The following is a 21,715-nucleotide window of genomic DNA, read 5'->3' on the forward strand; positions in this document are numbered from 1 at the left end:
TCTTGAAATGCGCAGCAATATATCACAGCAAGAACAGAGACGAAAAAAGAAAAGTTCATTGACTTTGTATTTATTGATCAGGTATCATGACTAACCTCTACACAGACACATCTTTACATTTCTGCCTCCATTCTCTTTTTCTAACTTGTTGTGACTTCACCTTTATTTTTACAGTTCTGTGTAAAAGTTCCATGACTGAGAAAGTAAAGCATGCATATGACATATAAATGCACATTATAAAGTTACTGCACGACGTCTGAAATAAATACAAATAAATGAATTCAAGTTATTTCATATAAAGGTATCAAACGTTCCTCATGGATCAATACTGGAACACGATAATAAAAGTTTGCGCAGCTAGTAGAAGAACAATGCTGCCATTTCCAGGAAACAGAAAACCTTATTTACCACACAACTTTTGTTCCATAAATTGCACTTAATTTGAGTTTTCCCTTGGTTGCCGACTGCATTTATAAATTTTGTGCCTCAACAAACAAGATGTGACGCTCAGAGCATCGTTCGCTTGTTGATGCAAAATGCTTTCCGTTTCCTGAAATTAGAATGCTTATATAACCATGTCAAAATGCTCAAGAATATATATATATATATATAAATATATATAAAACAAACAAACAAACAAACGATAAGACAGTAAGAAACACTTTCTGTCAAAAAACACTATCCATCTCACAGGACCTTCGGCTACCTCACCGTACAATACTAGAATAACACCAGTCTCTGACACAACACGTGGCTTTCGTGTCTTGGAACGTTTCGTTCATAATGATGTGATCAAGGATTAATGTTGCATTAAACAGTTTGACAAAAAAAAAATCACTTTTACTAAAAACCCTGAATTAGCTGTTAGGATCACTGACCTGAAGACTTCAGTACAATCGGTTGAATTTGTCTAATTGTTGCACAACAGAATGAATGTCTTCTGAACTTATTGCTGCTGCTGCTCAATTGAAAGCGAGACATCTTCATGCGTGGGGGCAAACAAACGACAAACATCTAAAAGCTTGTTTAACATTCTCTCTTGAAATCATAAAAGGCACTAATGGTCAGAATGACGATTATAACAAAAAAGCAAAAGAAGTGAAGGGCAAGCGAGCGAGGCCACGCCCTCTCCTGATCTCTGTAGCCCAAACAGTGTACGACACTTAATACACAATAAACAGAGAGAATTCACACATTCCAATTTGGAACGAATTGACGTACTCTTGTATGAATGCTAAAGGTCAGCGATCCGTCTTCAGCTGGAGTGAAGGTGCTTAAAGGAATCTTTTCAAAAGTTTGCTGGTTAGTTTTTAGCGAAGATTTCTCTTTCAGATTAAGCCACAATGTCAAGTTTCTAAGGTTCTCTTTAAAAAAAGCAGCAGCGGGACGTCTGGGGTTTTAGTTTCAAACATGGCAGTAACACAACATGATGTATGACTACAATTGATATCAATCACAGAGGATCACGATTATTAATCTTTGTCATCTGCATACTGAGTGTACATAAAGAAACTCGTGTCAAGTATATCAACCAAAACACCACAAACATGATTAATACAAAGAAGAAAAAGTATATATATATATATAACCCTATACCAGAGGAATGGTCATAAAAAACACAGAACCTACACAAATGTTATAAAGAAAAGAATACTAGTTTTTCTTTAACCCCATTGCAAATGTTGTAGTTTTCATGCTCTCAAATTTGCGGACTGCACAATTCTTATTAAAGTTTCTTCAGGTAAAACAAACGCAACATCATGACATGTCATCATCTCATCCAGTGTCTTTGTACTGAACATTGAATTTCCTTCTAAATACATCGGCAAGCAACCTGACCTCCATCCCAGACCTTCACATGAATAAATGAAATAAAACTGGGCTAACTGTCACATGTTGATGTCATATGACTTCACAAGCACTAAAAACATCAACTGAACAAACAGAAACAATGCGCTTTTCCCCTGTGCTCCTTATATAAAGAGGAATGAAGCTGACAGTCGATGGTTGAACGGTACAACACAGCCCCCGACCCGGTCCATTCACCTCCACAGACCAGCTGATACTAATACTTTCTCAGATTCTATATTAGACTGATTTCATCATATATTTAACACGTCTGGGAGTGATGAAGAAAAAAACTCATTTATAAAGCTTATCATTGGAGTAAAGCACCAAATCTCTGAGAAAGTCAATAGGTGTTACAGTTTTCAAATATTTGATCTAAATCTGTGCGATTTCATTTGATTGGTCTGTTCGGTCAACAACGTTTCCTCCTTGTGCGCTGAAGTCCAATGAAACACAACACGCATTCTCACCGTTTAAAGGATAAAGCTTCAGTTTGGGAAGGTTCATGGGAATGCAGTCAATTTGCTCTCAGCATCACCATTATTGCAGACGATGGTTTTATGGAGGATGGATGATGATTCACAGGATGATGACAAGCCACCTTGTTTGCACAAATATGACTTCAAATTTAGAGTAAGCCCATCAGAACCAGCAAACCACTAGATCATAGGGGAACAGACCAGACCTTCTCAACTGTTTACTGTCCTAAAATTATCGACATGTTTTAAGAAGGCTTTGTGCTTTGAAGGTCGCTGACATCTTTGTAGCAGTTGGAATGTGAGTTGCTTCTCATGTTCACACAGGGCAAAGCACATACAGCTATGATTCATGCTCAGAAAATCTGCTGCGATGCAGTCAAGCTCACCGTAACTCAGAGCACTTTCATTATTCCACGACTCACCTCGTCTGTTGCTTTTAGAGGAACAAACAAACACTGCGACTACTGCAGAGGATATAAACACAATTCTGTTTAACTTGAAGCGTCTTTAGTGTAAAAGCAGGATGATTTCTGTGACAACAGTGATGTGGCTTTATCCTCTCGTGATTCGAGCTGAAAGCACAGATAAGGCCAGATACTGTTATGACATCACATCACTATGAGCACATGTAAAGCCCTTCCCATGTGATCAAGTCTAAGATGAGTTAAAGCTCTTAGAAATGCATACAGTTATAGACAGCGGACGCTCCCGCCTGCCTGTCACTCTTCAGCTTAACCCGTAGAGAAAATTTCTTTCTTGAATCTGTTTAGCAAAAACATGGCACAATTCAATTTGCATATTACGTCTGTACTTAACGCCTGATTGGACGGGCTGCAGATTTCAGAGGCAGGAGAGAGACGTTTAACACTAAATATACAAAACTGCCAGAAGCACCACATTGACAAAGAAAGCCGAGCGGCACACCGGCCGAACTTAGAGCGAAGTGCATGAAAATCAGTGTCAAAACACTTTCTTATAGCTTCATAGTGAGCCTGTCCAGACCGACGCGACGGTTAAACCAACAGCTTTCACCAACTCACCAGACTGAACGTCCTGACTTGGCTACTAGAACGCTGGCAGGCCTAAATACACAAACACACGTTACGGGCGAGCACAGAGCAAGCATGAGCCGGCGCACGAGCAGGATTCTGTACATCAGGAACTGCATCAGTCGCAGTAGATCTTATACTTCTCACTGCAGAAGACCAGCGGCGCTCCCAGACGGCCGGCCGGCTCGCCACAGGCGGGGGGCTGACTCGCGTGGGACGGGGTGGAGTCGTGAGAGGATTTCCCCCGTGAGGAGGCGCTTTTGGTGCGGCCGGTGACTCCTCCCCGACGGGCCAGGTCGTGGTCAAACTCCAGGTCCTCCAGACGCTGGGTGAGAGCGAGTTTCTGCTGGATGGCCATGCGGAGGAGAGAGTTGAGAGTCTTCTTCTCGTCCTCGGCGGCGGCGAGCTGTCTCTGCATCTCGTCCAGCTGGATCACGTACTCGTCGCACCTGAAACACAAACGGAGCGAAAACGTCAACCCTATGGGAATAACTCTTCATTTGTGCTTGAAATGCATGTTTCTACTACGTATTTTCAAACTTAAAATCCCAAATCAGTGTCCTCACCAGATGAATTACTGTTCTTGTCATTTACCAAACGCAAAGATTGTAAAGGTCTTGTTAACAGTCAACACTTCATATAGTCTTAACAAGTCTTATCAAACTTATGATGAGACTTTTGCGTGTGTGTGTGACTCTTCCTAACGTTCCCCCTCATCCACATGAGGGCGCCAAAGTCCTGAATACTGACACAACTTTCACCTACTAGATAGAACATGCTCAGACTATAGGAGCAACTGAATCAAAGCGCTTATACATTTGTTGAATTGTTCTGTGTGTGTCTGTGTGTGTGTGTGTGTGTGTGTGTGTGTGTGGGGGTTGCTATTTGTCTATCCCGGTGGGAACCAAACGGCAGAACACTGCAAAAAATGACAGAAATTTGTCTTGTTTTTATCAAAATATCAAAACATTCTTAAATCAATATACAATTACTTGACAAGAATGAGACCCAAGATATATTGTCTTGTTTTATGAAAAATAATATAAGAATTAAGCAAGTTTATAATAAAAAGACTAAATTCAAGTTTATTTTTCTCAACCCCATTGGAAGATTCTTTACTTGTTTTTTACCATAAACTTAGTTGATTCTTATATATTTTCTTCACTTTTCTTGTCATGGAAGTGCATCTTGATTTAAGAATGTTTAGATATTTGTACTACAAAAAGAAGAAAAACAATTAGAAAGGTAGTTTAAACCCTGAGATGATCTTCATTGTGAAGAGCATCCAAAGGTGTTCATGAAGGTTACTGATTGTAAATCAAATTAAATGATGCTTGTTTGAAAATGTAAAAGTGCAGAAAGGTATATGTGAGGGTTACAGAATAAAAGCACAAAGCTGACTGTGAGGTACATCAAATCCTGCCATGACAAACAGACAACCAGCGAAACGAGCTGGATTCACAAAACATTCTTAGGAAGATTTGAATTTCAATTTAAGAAAAAAAGTTATGATTGTTTTATATTCCCAAAAAAACTTATTAAGACAGTTCTTATGCTTTGTTATCAATCTTAAGAAAAAAATTATGTCATTTTATTCTTATTTAAATGATGATGATGTTCATATGAACATATTTGAAAAGTTCTGTTTATCATTTACTCTCCTTTGTGTCGTTCTAAATGTGTATAAATGTTTTTGTTCTGATGAACACAGCGAAGGATATTTGGAAGAATGCTTATAAACAAACATATTTTGCCCCCCATTGACTCCCATAGTAGGCAAAAATACAATGGTAGTCAAATGTGCCCCAGAATATTCTTCAAAATGATTTCTATTGTGTTCAACAGAACAACATAATAAGATAAAGTCATTTTTCCTACTATGTTAAGATAAATTATAATAGGTTTCTCCTAATCTTATATTCTGTTTTAATACGTTTTATGAACCGGCCTCAGAAGCAGAACTGGGAAACAATTGATCTTATATTTCGTAAAGTTTCTAAGTATTGTTATTTTCTGATATTTAATAGATTCTCATATTACTCTCAAATATTTTTAGTTTGTTTCTAAGTTCTGGCAATGTAAAGACTCTTTTTATCCGGCCAAAGGAAGCTAATCCAATGTTGAATCTGAATGAGCAAATGTGTGTGCGTTGGGAGAATTACTGCGCTGGGATTGAGGTTTTGGACACAATAGAAATGAAGGAAGCTTCATTAGCAAAAGGCTCCTGGGAAACATCCACTAAATCATAAGGGGGGTGGAGGGGGTCCCACGAGGAGCCTGCGCGTGAGAACCAGCAAGCGTGTATAAAGGAGGCGTGTGGACCGTGAATCATAGGCTTTACTTCTATTGCTTTTTAGAAACTAAAGACAGGGAGAGAGGAGAGAATGCAGAGCAAGCCTCAATAAAACAAGAGTTTGTGACAGCTGCTCCATTTCACCACAAAACGTAACAACATTTCATCCAAACTGATGGGGGGAATGGGAAAGTAAATCTTCTTTGTTATTTGGGGGGATTTTGAGGGTTTTTAACCGTTACAGTCTCCAGTTTAGTGATGTTCAAATACAGACTCTGTGATCACAGTCTGGCTGTAGAGAAAGGCAGACACAGACAAACATGAAGTCTGTGCTCACTGTGACACTGGTGAGGTCGAGACAGAGACACACGTTTTCCTTCATTGTGATAAACTTAAAGATGTGAGAGAGAAACACGCTCATGCCAGAGTTTCATAGGTCTTCAGAAACAGAGCAAATTCAGATGTTTTACTTTATTCTATTCTCATGTTTCTGCTTTAAATTGTCCATTAGTGTATACAATATATCAATTCATTGCTTATATTTCAGTCCATTAGTTTATTTACAAACACTTTATTTTAAATTTCGCTCTATATTTTATCCTTTACTTATCACCTTATATTCATTTCAATTAAACAAAAGACATACAATGTTGTCAAAGCATTAAAACATTAACATTTATTGTAAGAACCATAATTAAGCAATAATTAACCTTTTTTTATTTATAATATATTATTTATTAGAATGATCTTGCTTGTTCTATAAACACCATGCACTGTGCTGTGTTTTACATTTCTGTCTTTTTTTCCTATTTGCTCCTGTAAAGCTGCTTTGGAACGATGCACATTGTGAACAGCGCTATATAAATAAACTTGAATTGAGTAATTAGGCCAAAAAGTACCTTGAAACCACATTTACAGAATGAACAACATTTAAAAAATGAAACATTTCACGTACACATGACAGGGTTTTCAAAACGCCATTGTTGTTTTGGCAATAATAAGCATGCGTATGACATCATCGTTTTTTACGCGGAGACGATAATGCCATCGAAACTAGCACTTTGTAGGGCTGTTTACAGGAGAAAGTTTTCAACTTAAAACAGAAACCTTTTTGTGCGTTTTGGCTGTTCATATACACATGCGTATTACACATTCAGTCTCGTTTTGAAAACGCTGTCGTGTGTACATGAAACTTTTCAAAAAACGCAAAGGAGAAACTTCTGATTTGTACTCCATCTTTGTCATATAAACGTAGCATGAGACTGGTTTTCAAAAGTAAGCATTTTCAGCCCACAAAAAAGCCATTGTGTAAATACCCACCCAAATGCATGAAGTGTCCTGTATTTGGATGAAAACGGTCTCAAGTAAAATTGGCTGTGGGAAACAGCATTCCCCCCATCAATCTGTTCTCATTAGAATAACAATACCCCCTTGCCACCCCCCTGATCAGGTCAAAGTCACAGGGCACAGAGCTCAGCTGCTCCTCACAAAATCTCATTTTCACTAACCAAAGGTTTGATCAGATCACAGTCAGGACACAAACACATATGTGGTCATGGCATACAGGAAAGAAAGGCTTCACTGACTCAACACTAAATGCATCAGTAACTCATTGGTCTGAACTTGATAAAAATGGTTGCTGGATAATAAAGTCTGATCCACATGTTAATCTGTTATGATGTGGACGATTTGAGGACAGTGATGACTAAAGCCTGATATTTCCTTCCGCGTTTGACTACGTGTCGGTTTTCTTTCATACTTCTGCGTCGTTTTCCAAGTCGACAGGCAATGACTACTAGGCGTCAGTGTCCACGCGCGTGTTGCTTGTATAACCAAGACAAGAGCCGAAGAAGAAGCAGCTCATTTGAGGATCATAAGCAGTGAAAGCAGCAAGTAATTTGCTTAAACGGATTTCCTGAGTAAACATGACTCTATCGCTGAGATTTTTGACCTGAGGGAGGAGTTCAAACAGACCAATCAGTGCTTGCGGTCCGCGCTGAGTTGACGCGTTCGTAAATTTTTGGAGAGGTGCGCATCAGGCTATGGCATAGGGTAAGCAGCTATGCGTAGGTCTGATGCAGAACCATAAATTGCGCCTAATGTGGTGTTTGTGGGCTCATGTCATCTTACCGTGTGGCGAACATGGCCCTGAGTGAAGAGAAGGTGGCAGCGTCCTCTTTCAGGGCTTTCAGCTCATTGCGAAGCTTCATCACGGTTTCAGTAACCATGGCCTTTTCATTCTCATATTTGCTCTTGAGGTTAGCCAGTGCCACCTCGGCAGTCTGAAACAGCACAGTAATCAGAAAATACATATTCAAACAACATAAAAGCTCAAAGATCACTGGGTTTTTGTGGATTTCTTATACGGCTAAACATTCGTCTAGCAATCTTTAGGAAATGTCACAAGCTCACCTGTTTGTTCGCCTTCAGGACGGTTCTCAGTGTGGCTATCTGCTCCCTCTTGGTGCTAAGGAGCGATTTGAGTTTGAGAATCTCCTCCACGCTGGCTTCCTGGTCTCGGTCCGCCCCGAGACCCAGTTCTAGAGAGGCCACGCGTTGGCGGGACAGCTCTGTCGTGCGGTCCACCGCCAGCTGCAGGTGTCTGATCTGGTCGCGGATGACGCCCACCAGGTTGTAGATGTTCATGGGCTCCTTGCGGGGATCTGCCAATGGAGACGGAACGGAGGAGACAGGAGATGAAGCTCCGTCGCTGTTGTCGGCAGCAGGGAACAGCCCGCGGGTCAACAGGATGGGCGAGCGCCGGCCACGGCCTTCGGTCTGTGGGCCGCCGACTCCTGTCTTACCTTCGCGGTAGTAGTCGAGCATGACGCGATTGGGCGTTTCGTTGTTGCACATGCACACGTGGTGGTACAGGTTGGCCAGCTCCTCGCTGAAGGTGGCCAGCTCATCTTGTGCTACGTTAAGGCTGCCCTGGGATTCACCTGCCACTTCGCTGGCCTGCCGAAGCTCTTTCTCGAGCCGCGCCAACTGCTCGCGGTCTGCTCGGCTGCTGCGTTCTAGGAACGTCATCTGAGTGCTCAGGGACACTACCTGGCTCTCCAGCTGGACCCGCTCCTCCTTGTACTGCGACTGACAAGCTGAATGCTCTGCCTTCAAAGTTTTGAGCTCCTCCTTCAGCTGGCTCGCCTCTGACACAGCAACCTGTACAGTCAACATAAGCTTTTCGTCATTAAGCAGATACGTGATCTAACATCATGCATCAATCACAACATTTGTCTTGCTGGGATGTCTGTATACTTTTCTTTCTCAGTCTAAACTGACTATAACCAAACTAGTAGAATCAGTACAATGATCCAGACGAAATGGACACATACGTTTACACCACGAGAAAGAAACTTTAGCTCTCTACCTTGTATTTGCACTCCAAGATCTCCGGGCCGTTGATGTCCACCTCATAATAGTCACTGTCCTCGTGGCTGTCGCGGTCTTTCTCGTTGTCTAGTTCAGACTGCCGCTCCTTGCTGGCCTGGAGCTTGCGGATGGCATTGAGGTTCTCCGTGAGACGGCTGACTTTCTCATGTTCCTCAGACAGGGCTCCGTGAGCCTGCTCGAGCTGCTTCTGAGAATCCTGCAGAGTGGACAGCAACGTCACCTTCTCTCGCTCCACCTGAAATGTAATATGGTCCAGAAAAATCTCAGATTACCACTCGTGCAGCTGAAAACTATCATTTGAAGTCCCATTAAAATTACAAGACTTTCTCCTTTCAGTTTGAATGTGCCATCTAGGGCTTCACAATAAATAGTTTAAAAAGATTTAATACAAAAACATTGCACAGTTCTTCAGTGAAGTCCACTTAACTCTTTCACCGCCATTGACGAGTTATCTCGTCATTTAAAAAAAAAAACGGTTCCCAGCCAAAGACGAGTTATTACGGCAATCAGTGTTTGTACTGCTGTACAGCAGGTGGCGCTATTACACACCTTTGGGAAAAAGTACAGAATCCCAGAACGTATGTGTTTTAGCGGTTTTTAAAGATTGTTCTGAGTGGAATCTGGGCGGAATCTATGACAAAAAACGTTAATTATCTCAGCTGTTTAATCAAAGTGATGCATTTTTTATGAAACCTACTCACATCTATGGAGTGATAAAAAACGCACAAATGAAGATAGAAGAATACGGTTTCTTTTGTTTAAAAGCTGAGACTCTGTTCTTTCATTGGACATATTGTTTATCCATATATTCTTTACAGAAAATGTGCTAGGCTGGCAACTTTTTTTAAAGAGGCTGAGGGAATGAGTTAAATGTTGCTGCGTCTGAAAGCCAGAAGCGCTCTCTTGTAGAAACCCCAAATAAGCACTACAGTAGAAGTACAACACCACGTGTAGTTTCAGGAAATGCTGCGTGTTTTTAAAGCCTTCTGAGGTATTTTCATGAGAAAAAGTAATTTTATACTGATGATGTTTCACGGGTGTTAATTTTTCAAATGCACATTATCTGCTTCTCAATCTCAGTGATTTCAGGCCGGCCAGCACCTCCTTACTGATCAAAGAGCTGTGCTTAACGGACAAGCTGCTCATGAACACAATCAAAACTGCCGCAATTTCATAATGGCACTAGATGGGTAGATATGCACAATATTTCGTGAAAAACGCAATTAATCGTGCAGCCCTAGTTTTTATGATTAAATATTAGTGGTGGGCCGTTAACGGCGCAGTGAGACTCTTATCGCGCGATAAAAAAAATGTCGCCGTTAATCTATTCTCAAAGTTGGGTTGGGAGCTCGGTCTATACTACGCAAGCTATGATGACTTTCACCTTGATATTTTAGCGCGGATGTATACCAGCTTAACTGCACTGTACGGGGCGAGAACGAGATTTTTCAACTCGCGTGATTCGCGTGATTCGCGGAAGCAGAAGCCGGCTCATCATCTCATAACCAGGGCTTCATTCGCGCGATTCGCGCAGCAAGTAGGTCTATTGGCTCTTTGCATTAACATATAAATCACTCGCGCTTGACATGCCATTCGCGTTTGGTCTGAACACAACATAACGTTACTGTGAAATTACCGCATCAAACGTGACGTGCTAACATGGATGCAGCTATGAAGCCGCCGGGTTTGCTTCAGGGAATATTAATTTTTAAGAAACTTCCCAATAGAAACATCGACAAGACTAAGGTTGTTTGCACCTTGTGCAATGCGGAATTGGTTTAAAAAAAACACTTTCTCTCAACAGGTAGTGGTGTAGCTGTAGTTGAAACCAGTAACTTCGTATTGAGATCTAATGTATTATGGCTCCTGTATGACATATCGCTTGTTGCTCCCTCACTCTTTGTAAGTTGCTTTGGATAAAAGCGTCTGCTAAATGACTAAATGTAAATGTACTGTAGGAGCTCTTCCAGTCTCAAGTACCACCTAAACGCAAATCATCCCTTAGCTAATGCGGAAGTAAACACAAGTTCATCTTATTGAACATAATTTAATTTTCATCACCAATTATCATAGTAGAACAGCTTTCTCAAGCAGTTTGTGATGCATTTTGGAAACAGGAGATGAGCCCCTGGTCTAATGCGCCACCTGGCTTGAGAAACCCGTTCTCAAAGACTTACTTTTAGTCATTATTTGGGTAGCACACATATTCTGAATGCCTTCGGCAGAATTCAAATGAGCCATTTTAATCTAGATTAAAAAAATTAATCTATGCCCACCACTATTAAATATATCTATAAACTGGTAAATTCCAAAACACTAAATTCACATTTAAAAGATTCAGCATTCAAAACTTGCAACATCTCACAAATCCTGCAGCGGCACCTGAATTCAACCACACGTTTACCCTTCTATATGAAATCTACATTGGCAAACTCTTAAGATTTCATTTTTATACAACTTCAAAACCCCCACAATCTCATTTGCAGTGTTCTCAGTTCTGTTTACATGTCTGGACATGACTCAAAATGTGAAAACATCTTACAGCCCCACCCGCACATGCCACATTGGTCATAATAGTAACAGCCATAAACATCAGTGAACACGAAACAAAACTAAATTTCATTTGAGGAGAAAACAAACATCACTTTGAACAAAACTAGCCAGTCTCATAAAAGATTGAGAAGAGAAAGATAGAAAAATGTCACAGAGCTCAACTCAAGTTGGTAACATGGCTATAGTGATAGTTGGCAATAAAATTAGCTTATGTTAGATTGGGTGGAAATGACCTAGGACATGGTTAATGAACCTTCCCAAACATGACATATCATTACTGCCAACTAAGGTTATAAGCACACAACTTTAAGTGATTCTGATTCAAAGACACGCAGCCAGACCTTTCAGAGATGGGTTAGCTGACATCTATACATTTAAGTGGCTAATGGAGCATTCAAGGTATTTTATAAGCACATGTGTTTTGACTGGAAATCAAACCTGTGACCTTTGTGCTGCTAACTCCAGCATGATGAGGTCAGGGTCTGAGCGAATGACACACACTCTTCTAAACCTCCCTACACGCCCTTAAAGGGATAGTTCACCCAAACAGACCTTATGCACCATAGCATTTATTTTCCCTCCTATGGCAGTAAATGGGGGACGAGATCTGTTTGGTTACTGACATACTTACAAATAGCAGAACAAATACATTTATACAGGTTTGAACAATCTGAGGGTGAGCAAATGATGACAGAATTTTTATTTTTGGGAGAAGTATCCCTTTAAACTCGCGTCCTGACAGATGGCCAAGCTGATTGGTCAATGCAGATCTAACATGATTTGAGCAGTCCAGCTGTGGGCCAATCAAACGAATGAACTCAATGCTCCTAATAGACTCACTTTGATATTTGTACTGTTGGGCCATGTTCAGACTTGACTTATTTTTTGTAGCTGCTTGGGTCTGTCTTACATTATAATCCTATGGAGTAAACTGTGTTTTCAGCAAACTTGTCCCGAACGCTTTTTTGAACGCCAGCTCCGGCGCCTATTTCTGCACCTCAGAGTGTCTTTTGAGGTTGAACATAGTTCAACTTCCGAAAAAATGCCCTACGTCAAGCTCCTTTTCCAAAGCTAACCTGTCGTTTCCATACATTCCAACATGTGAGGAACCTGATTGGTCAAGAAGCCTCAAGCTCGAAATTTTTTATTGCCGCTGAAACGCCGTTGGAGAATAGTTTTGTAAAATTGTTAGTTTACTTTTAAATTTCAACAACTTCTAAATGCATTTCTAGCGATAAATTTCTATTCAACATTTGACTGATCTGTTCTGACTCTATTTCTTCTCTACTCTTAAAAAAAAAAGTTATATATACTGTGTTAGGTTATATGTGACCAGTCTTCTTTTTTTGATTGCACTTATGCTTTTGTTGTTCTTTTGCTGTCCCAATTGCTTCCATTGCTTACCCCTCTTGTAAGTCGCTTTGGATAAAAGCGTCTGCTAAATGACTAAATGTAAATTAGTATTGCAGTTTTTAAATATGAGATTGGTCATAGCAAAATGCTCTATGGTTATAATTCAAATATGCTTCTGTTACGCTGCCTCTCTGGGCTGCCTTCGTGCACAGACGCTGCTTTCGAAGTCATGGCGTTTAGATGCTATTTGTAACAAAACACTGCCAGCGCCTTTGTCAAATAGTTTTTCTTGTCAGAAAAGAAGTCAAATCTGAACATTTGACAATTTAGTCTAGTTTCATGAGAAGTATGAGTATGAGATTTTTATTTTTATTTCATGTGATGTGTGAAAAGGCAACACCAATTTTTACATTATTTTATTGCCCACATTTTGAAGGCGGTTTGATTTAAATAAACTGACAGAATATGGTAAATTAAGGAATCAGCGTGAGGTGTCACCTGTATCAGTTGCTGTTTTACTTTCTGGATCTCAGAGATGTTCAGCTCATTCAGCAGATTGTCCACCAGGCTGGAGGATGGATGGATACGTTCTCCTTTTTTGGGCGTGGAAACACGCTTGTCATCGGCGTTGGTGATTTTCTCGAAAGCGTTCTGGTAAATGGGATCGTCGTTGTTGGGCACGATCGCAGTGTCGTCGCTGAACTTCAGCCCGTCGAGCGAGATGCTCAGAGGACTGTGGTACATCGAGTCTCCGATGGTCATGTATTGGGAGAGCTCCTTTCTCAAGGCCGCCTGAATCGAGAAAAACACATACAGCTCAACTAGCAGCTTTGGATTTGTAAACCAGCGTAAAGGCACACTACTAGGATTGGATTGGGCTTTATTGTTACCAGCCCGTCAAAATTCTAGATGGTAATACAAAAGGTATCTCTCGCCTTCTGCTCTCTCTCAGTCTTGATGGTTTCCAGGGCTTCTCCGAGCTGCCTCTCAGCGATCTCCTTCAGACGGATGGCGTCTTCCAGCTGGCTATTCAGAAACTGTGTGTCCTCCTCCAGGCGACGAATTTCATGCTTCAGCCCCTCAAACTCCACCTACAACGCACGCATCAGACTGACATCAGCTGCTTTCACCAATACAAGGGACATCGCCCCTGTCCAAGAGGCGGCTCGTGACAGTAGTTGATGATTTAATGAAGGTTACCTGGCCCTGTTTCAGGACAGACACGTGTTTCTGCAGGGCGATGTTCTCCTCCTCTAGCTCACTGTAGTCCTGAAGAAGACGACACTCCCTCAACTTAAACTCCTTGATGTCATCACGCAGACGTGACCTCTGCAGCTCCAGCATCTGACCGTTCTGTACAACACAACAAACTCCATGAGGCACACAACTTGGTATGACTTATTTCATTTAATCTCCCTCTCCACCCTTCCATATCCCATATGGATTAATTGTTCAGACACAAATTCACGTGCTTTTGTCTCTCAGACGTCTCACTCAAACACAGGTGCTCTGGAGAGCCGGAGGGTAGGGTGGAGGATGTACTTTCACGGCACCAAATTGAGGAGTCGCACCTATTCTCACACACTCATTCATACACCTTTTTTAAGAAGTTCAGACGAAATAGTAATGTCATAGATAATAACACAGCCTTGTGTATGTTACGGTGCATGTGTCATTTTCTGCACCAGCTGGACATACATCCGGTCATACCATCAGTCTGGATGTAAAATGTGCCTTACGTCCCATGTAGAATTTTTACATATTGCATCATTCTGGGCTGGGTGTTAACTGACGATTGGATTCATTAGGGTTCGGGTTTAGAATTACAACGGCTCAGAGGTCCGTAAACGCACTTCAACAATTCTGAACTGACCTCTCGCAGTTCATGATTGACGGTGGCCAGGCGCTCATTCTCTGATTGGCTGTTGGCCAGGCTGTTGCGCGTCTGCCGCAGTTCTGCCTGTAGCTCTTGCATGCGCTGCTCGTAATACGCCTCCTTACACGCAGACTCCTGGAGGAGCGTTTCCTCGCGACTCTCCCCATCAGCCGCCACCTTCTTATGGTTAGAGTGCGCCTGTCCGAAAGCCTGAAAACAGGGGAAGGTTTAGAGGTCAATTTTTAAAACTATACAAACTTAGTTACTTTGCAAGTGTTTGACCAACTGATGTTAATAGACACTTGCTTTTACAGCAGTGAGCTGAAGCCATCTGCTTGACCCTGACGCTGCAGAGATCCCCGGACAATGACATGCACATGAGTGTCAAAGATTTACAAACACCAGTCGTGAGCAGGCAGTTGTGAATGGATTCAGAAGCGGTCCGTGTCATAGCATCAGAGTTCATTTTGGAGAAGTGATGCTATCAAAACTACTGAAACACTTCAAGACTCAATGCTCTCCGTGACCTCATGTAGCCCACTGGAACTCTTCTTATTACTCTCTAGTCAGCTGCATAAACCCATTTAGATGTAAATGTGCAAAAGTTTATTATAAAAACGTTATAATTGTGCCCAAATCAGAATTCCTGCTGATATTTACATATATATATATATAAATTTATGTTCTTGTTACACATTCTCAAGTGTCATGACCAGGATGTCACGTTGCTCTTTATGTTTAAAACAATGATTTGAGTCGTTGTTAGGTCATGAGATAGCGTACCATATGTTACTGAGGCATTAAAACAAAGATGATTAAAAAGTCTAAAGAGACAGAACTTTGACGATGTTTATTTGTAGTCCATCGGATTGCTGCCTAAAATAACCACTGAAATGAGACCGTTAGATTTACTTCCCATTCGATTGTATCATTCTCTGCTGACCGGCACCAGACACATTAGCTACTATTCCTACTTGTCATTAAATCAATTCTAAAAACCTAATCCAGTTTTGCCACATTGGCTATTTTTTACAGGAATGTACAACTCAATTCTTTAGTCCCATTGTTCCATTTTGTTGTCTTATACAAAATTGTTTCTCATATGGTGAATAACTGACGTACTAAATAGGGATGCACCGAATATTCGGCCACCGAAAATTTTCGGCCGAAAATGGCCCAAAAGTGCATTTTCGGTTTTCGGCCGAAGGACTTTTATCACCGAAACAATACGGCCGAAATGTTGTGATGACACAAACAGATACAGCTCCTTTGATGCATCTGTAGCGGACGTTATTCCTTTAATGGCAGCACTAAAGCGTCTCCTAAACTGCATGCACCCTCAGGGCTCTAGAGTGCGACCAATATTCCTTTACGTGTGTGAACCAGAGGTCACGTGATCCCAAAAATTCTTTGTCATTGACAGATTTTTTTTACCGTCATTCTGGCAGATTACAATGAGGGCAATTTGTAAACACCCGTTTCCCTTCAGCGGGATATGCTCGTGAAGCGATCTACGTGTCGTTGTCATTTGTACTGACTAGACATGTGATGCGTTTTGGCAAAACCCGTCGGGTGTAGCGCTGGGACGCGGGAAAGACAGTTCACCTATCAAAGTAAACCACATAACATGAAGAATGAAGAAGTATTAATGCACATTTCCCGCCAGTCCTGTGTAAACTATGGCATGCAAAGTTTTTTATACAATGTTTTCGCGATGTGACAGAGCCCCCCATATACAGCACCAGGAGTTATACCCGCTCCACTGCTCACGCGAGCCGGACCGCGATCGCAAAATATACAAGAGATGATCAAAAGTCCAGACACTATGCACATGATAAACAACTTAAAACTTGCTTCACTGCTTATTAGTTGTTGTCCGTAATGTTTCCTCGTGTAGTGATAATGGCAGAGCTCTCGTTCTTTAAATGTGCGCTGCACCATCTTCATTACTTTCGTTTTATTCCAACGGTTTTGTACAGTATTTTTATAGACTTCAACACTAGGAAATGTTTTTTTTACTAAATTGTTATTAGAGTAAGTCTCTTACCACTGTAAAGTGATTTTTACTTGTGATATTGGACTGTTGTGCTTTTATTTTCATAACTTAACTATAAAAAAAATTCTCCAAATTCCGTTCCTGAACATCATAGCGCTTCAGATGACAGAATAAGTTGGTTATTCTATTCTTACGCTACTTATTATCAACTTTGCACATCTGCAATTCTTGGTGCATTTGTTGTTGTTAAAGTTCTACAGTTAACATATGGGTTATGGGAGTCTTTGTTTGGATACACTATTATGTTGAAGGCCTACAGAGAAAATATTGTTGTATCTTAAGCAGTTGCACTTGTTCTGAATAGACTTTCTTGTAGTAGTCCTACCGAGAAAAATGTAAAATGCACTTGACCTAAATGCACTTTGTTTTCATGAGAGAACATTTAATTGTACAACTTTTCAGCAGGCCAGTAGACCTGTACATTATTATTTAATATACACATGAGTGGGGTCAAGTTAAACATCTAAGTTGAATTTTATTTTATACTGTGCATTGTTGAAATGTGCTAAATAAATATTTGCATAATTTGTAATTGATTTATTCTTTGAAACTTTAATATTTATGCAATTGCAATGCCTTGATTTTAGTAAAGTTAGTACACAGTAATAGCCATAAATGCAAGGGTACTAATAATTGGCCAAATTTCTTTCTGTGTTTCGGTTTTCGGCCTTGGTTTGCTGTTTTTCGGTTTTCGGTTTCGGCCAAGAATTTTCCTTTCGGTGCATCCCTAGTATTAAGACATGTTGTCTCAGTCCTGGTTGTTTAACATGCAGGTCTACTGAAAGCAACTGACAGCTTGCACCAAGTTTGGGTAAAGACTTAAAAATGCGAGAAACACTTGAGTGTCCAAGTTCTCTGGTACTAGTGTTGTCCTGGGCTACATTACAAACATTTCATTCTCTCACGCTCTCTAAGATCTCAAAACTCTGACAACTGTAATAATTTAGCCGCTAGGCTCGTCACCACTTTTACGTACACGTGCCATAGACCATCGACATATATAATAACTAGACGCCTCATTAGTCACTGGATCGTACGTCAACACTGCCGCCATCTTGGTGAGGGGAACGGTTTCATAACTCTCATAGCTGGACTCAATAAAAATGCCTGTTTCGTGTGCTGCTGGGGCCTGTGCCCAATTGAAACACGGTCTCGAGGAATTACTTTTCACAGGTAAGATTGAAAAGTTGATTTTGTTTGTATTTGGTTATTAAAACCTTTTTGTTGATGTTAAATGGCCGTGGGAGTCAGACTTTTAATAGCTAGCGATATCGCTGTTTAGCTGTGACGTTTTTCTCTCGAGTATGTCAACCCACTCATTTCGGTTGAGCGACATACGGTTAGTCGGTTAGCTAATTTAGCTAACTTTCTCATAAGTTGAAGGTTTCCCAACAACAAAGATTTGAGGAGGCAGTTGGAAGAAGCTCTAAGAAGGGAAGGATTTTCCGCAACTGAGTTCTCCATGCTATGTTGTGAACACTCCCGGAGGACTTTCACAGGACCGGTCAAATTGTAAGGATTAGGGATGAAGCTACCCATCGGAATCATTGTTGTTGTGATTATTATTATATTATTTACTACTCACTATTTAACTTTTTAATGTCTATTTCATTTAGCAATTTATATTACATAGTATTTATCATTCTGTATTTAATATTTCCTTCTATTGTTTTATTATACAATTTGCTATTATCAATCTATAACTGTTGTGCTATTATATTATCGTACTATTCACTACACAATATTTGTTTTATTGTTATTGTCTGTGTTCTGCAATTGATTGATTCATGATTTTGACTGTTGGTTAGTCTCATACTTGGGTGTCATGAGGCAATGGGTTATGATCTTAAAACAGGAATACATGTCATGTCAGCTATCTCACATAAAGAAATTGTGTTTAATTTGGATGAAATTATTTTATTAAAAATGGTGAACAAGACTTCACAAACTAGTATTTAACAGTTACTGAGCTGAAGTACTGACTGCGGCTGACAGAAGTGTAGGCCATACTGGATATGAAGCAAAAAAATAAGTGACAGGGAATTTAGCTCCTAAACCATTAACAAAACTTTAGACTACAGACTGTAAATGATCTCAGTATCTTGATGAAATGTCAGAATGAGATTAGTGCTAAAGGGCACGATGTACCCACAGCAATCACTTCAAACATCTGATAAAGTCAATGTCCTCAAGAGACAGAACAGTCAACAGTCGAGTCTTCTAACAGTTCAGGAAAATCATCCGCATTCTCAGCATTCCTGTGTAAATTGTCACTTGTTTGACCGTTTAGGCGGAGACTGAAACTTCCCGCAAAAATTCAAAAGCAGTCCTGTCATATATAACCACCAAACATGACGAATACTTCTCTTTAGGGTGCGAACTTTAATGCACAATCTGAAATCTCCTCTAGATTCTTTTATCAGGATGACAATTAAAACCATCAGAAATCTGTCAAACATCCATCAGTGACATCAGTTTTAAACCACGTTAAACTCTAACAATATACACAAATATAACAATATAGACCCTAATAATACATCATGACGTAATTTAACACAACTACACAATGACGTTTCTTCAAATCATGGATCTACACAATTAGATACTTCACCACATCATCTACACTATAGTTATACATATTTATAATCTACACGATGCTGTCATTTTAACCAAAACAACCCCAAAATGACACTTCACTCCATCATCTCACCAACCGGTTCGAGTCTCTCACCTCCCGAAGCTGCTCGAGCTCTTGACGGACGGTCTCATATTCGGCCTCCAGCTCGTCGTACTGTTGTTTAAGCGTCTGTTTCTCCTCCAGCACCGCAAGGCCGTACTCCGCCGCCTGGATCTTCTCTCGCGTGGTGTCGCTGAGCTCCCGAGAGAGCCGCTCGACCTCCGCCCGCACCCATTCACGCTGCTGCTGCTGCTCCGAGGACATCTTCACGCGCACTGCATCTCGCCTGGTGTCCTGTAATCCTGATCGGTGGCCGCTGGATTATTTGTATGATTTTAAAGGCCGGAGGAGTCTAATGAAGCTCCATGACCTCCTCTGCGCTCTGCGCTCCTCTCGCCGTCAACTACCGCAGAGAGGAGATCCTGCGATCTGTCGAAGTCTCGGACTGATCGGGCTATTCCCTGCGAAAAAGTCCAGACAGTTTGTGTGGGGTTTGTAGTTTCATTCAGATTCATCATAATAGCTTGAAGGGAGCAAAGAACTCATCTCCCGTGATTCCCTCCGGTTTGACGTAGGGATCCCGGAAGCTCGTGCCGGTTCCCTGCGCGTGACGTGGAGATCATCTGCACCGGGGGCTCGTTCTTCGTACGTCGCTGACAACAGCCAATATCAAACGAAACATCCGAGATGACCCGCTAATCGATCTGGATAATTCGGTTATATCGAACACACGATTATTTAGTACATTACGCTCGAACTGTTTGGAAAGGACCAGTGATAAACAGCGCTGCTATTGGCTGCTTGTTACGTCATTAGACGTAGTAACGTAGTAACGTCCATATATTTTACCGCTGCTTGACAAATTTGAAAACACTTTTAAAATGTGAGGAACACTTCAAACGATTCACACACAGATTACTTTCAGAGACATGAAACTGTTTAAAACTGAAGTTGTATTATTGATAAATTAACTTTTAGTTAATTTTTATATAAATTCTCTTTTTAATTGGTTAATAGCAATGAGATGGTGATTTCCCTCCACAAAATAGAGTGTTTATACCCATTAGTGTTTCATTTTCAATAACATTTCTTAAATTGGATCAACTCAGTAGCACTTGTCCACATCATCTGAGAGGCTTTTACATCTGCACAGAAAAGTGATAGAGACGAGAACAATATGATTTTGTTGTGCTAATCATTGCCTTTAATGTATTGCGAATTATTGATTTCTCTCCACATAAATCACATCCATGTAGTCACTTTTTAAAGTCTTTAAAGGTTGAATATATGCAAAAAAGGTCAAAACCTCAATACATTGACCTTTATCATATAGAAAAAACACCAACCTAAAACTGGAGATTTAGCTTTTAAAAGGTTGGAGATTTAGAAACAATTTTTAAATTGTTTACTGACCTAACATCTCTTATTGCAGGTAAAAGATGATACCTGCATATTATCCATGGAGATTAAAAATAAAATGCACGTGGGCCAAAGCATGTTTGTGTTGTTTTTATTTAAGAATAATAAAGAAATGGTATTCCAAAAGGTATATCTCAAGCTCAGTCTAAAGCGTAAGTTATAGTCGTGCGTAGGACCTACGCCGCAGCCTGACGCGCAGCTCTCCAAAACGCGTCAACTCAACGGGGACCCTAGTCCTGCCCCTCCTTCAGGTCAAAAAACTCTGCGATAGAGTCATGTTTACTCAAACGCATTTCTGAAAGATTTATCTAAGTCCATGATTTCTTCATCTGTATTTTACAACAAAAGTGACCGTTTTCTTGCCACTATCACTGATAATGCTTCTCAAACGACCTCATTCTTCTTCAGCTCTTGTCTGACGCCTCGTGGTCATTGGCTGTCGACGCGGACGACGACGCAAAGTGTAAATGAAAACCGATACGTAATCTACGGCATAGAGGCTACGGCGTAGGTCCTACACACGTTTGTAAGAATTTTGCAGTAAAATGTCCAAAAAACCACTGGGCTAGTGTTATATGTTTTGTTCAGTGCAGTACTTACAATATCTGAAATGTTTCCAACTACTTATAAATCGTGTGAAAATCGTCATTCTAAACAGTGACACAGGGCTGTGATGCGCCTGTCAATGGTGTCATATCCGTATTACCCTTTTGTTATCG

At 40.7% G+C, this 21,715-nt stretch overlaps 1 protein-coding gene across 1 annotated transcript; it reads right to left on the bottom strand.

Annotated features, from left to right (window-relative positions):
- Positions 1-49: 49 nt before the first annotated feature.
- On the bottom strand, positions 50-20,024 carry zgc:171572 (protein bicaudal D homolog 2). Its single transcript, XM_056772525.1, has 9 exons — positions 19,632-20,024; positions 14,842-15,054; positions 14,169-14,321; positions 13,904-14,059; positions 13,467-13,760; positions 9,040-9,297; positions 8,082-8,831; positions 7,800-7,951; positions 50-3,825 (listed from the first exon to the last, which is right to left on the bottom strand). The coding sequence occupies exons 1-9, from the start codon at positions 19,839-19,841 to the stop codon at positions 3,495-3,497; spliced, it is 2,517 nt and encodes an 838-aa protein (XP_056628503.1). The 5' UTR covers positions 19,842-20,024; the 3' UTR covers positions 50-3,494.
- Positions 20,025-21,715: the final 1,691 nt, after the last annotated feature.

Source organism: Triplophysa dalaica, chromosome 18 (assembly GCF_015846415.1).
Source record: "Triplophysa dalaica isolate WHDGS20190420 chromosome 18, ASM1584641v1, whole genome shotgun sequence".
In the NCBI taxonomy this organism is placed as follows: Eukaryota; Metazoa; Chordata; class Actinopteri; order Cypriniformes; family Nemacheilidae; genus Triplophysa; species Triplophysa dalaica.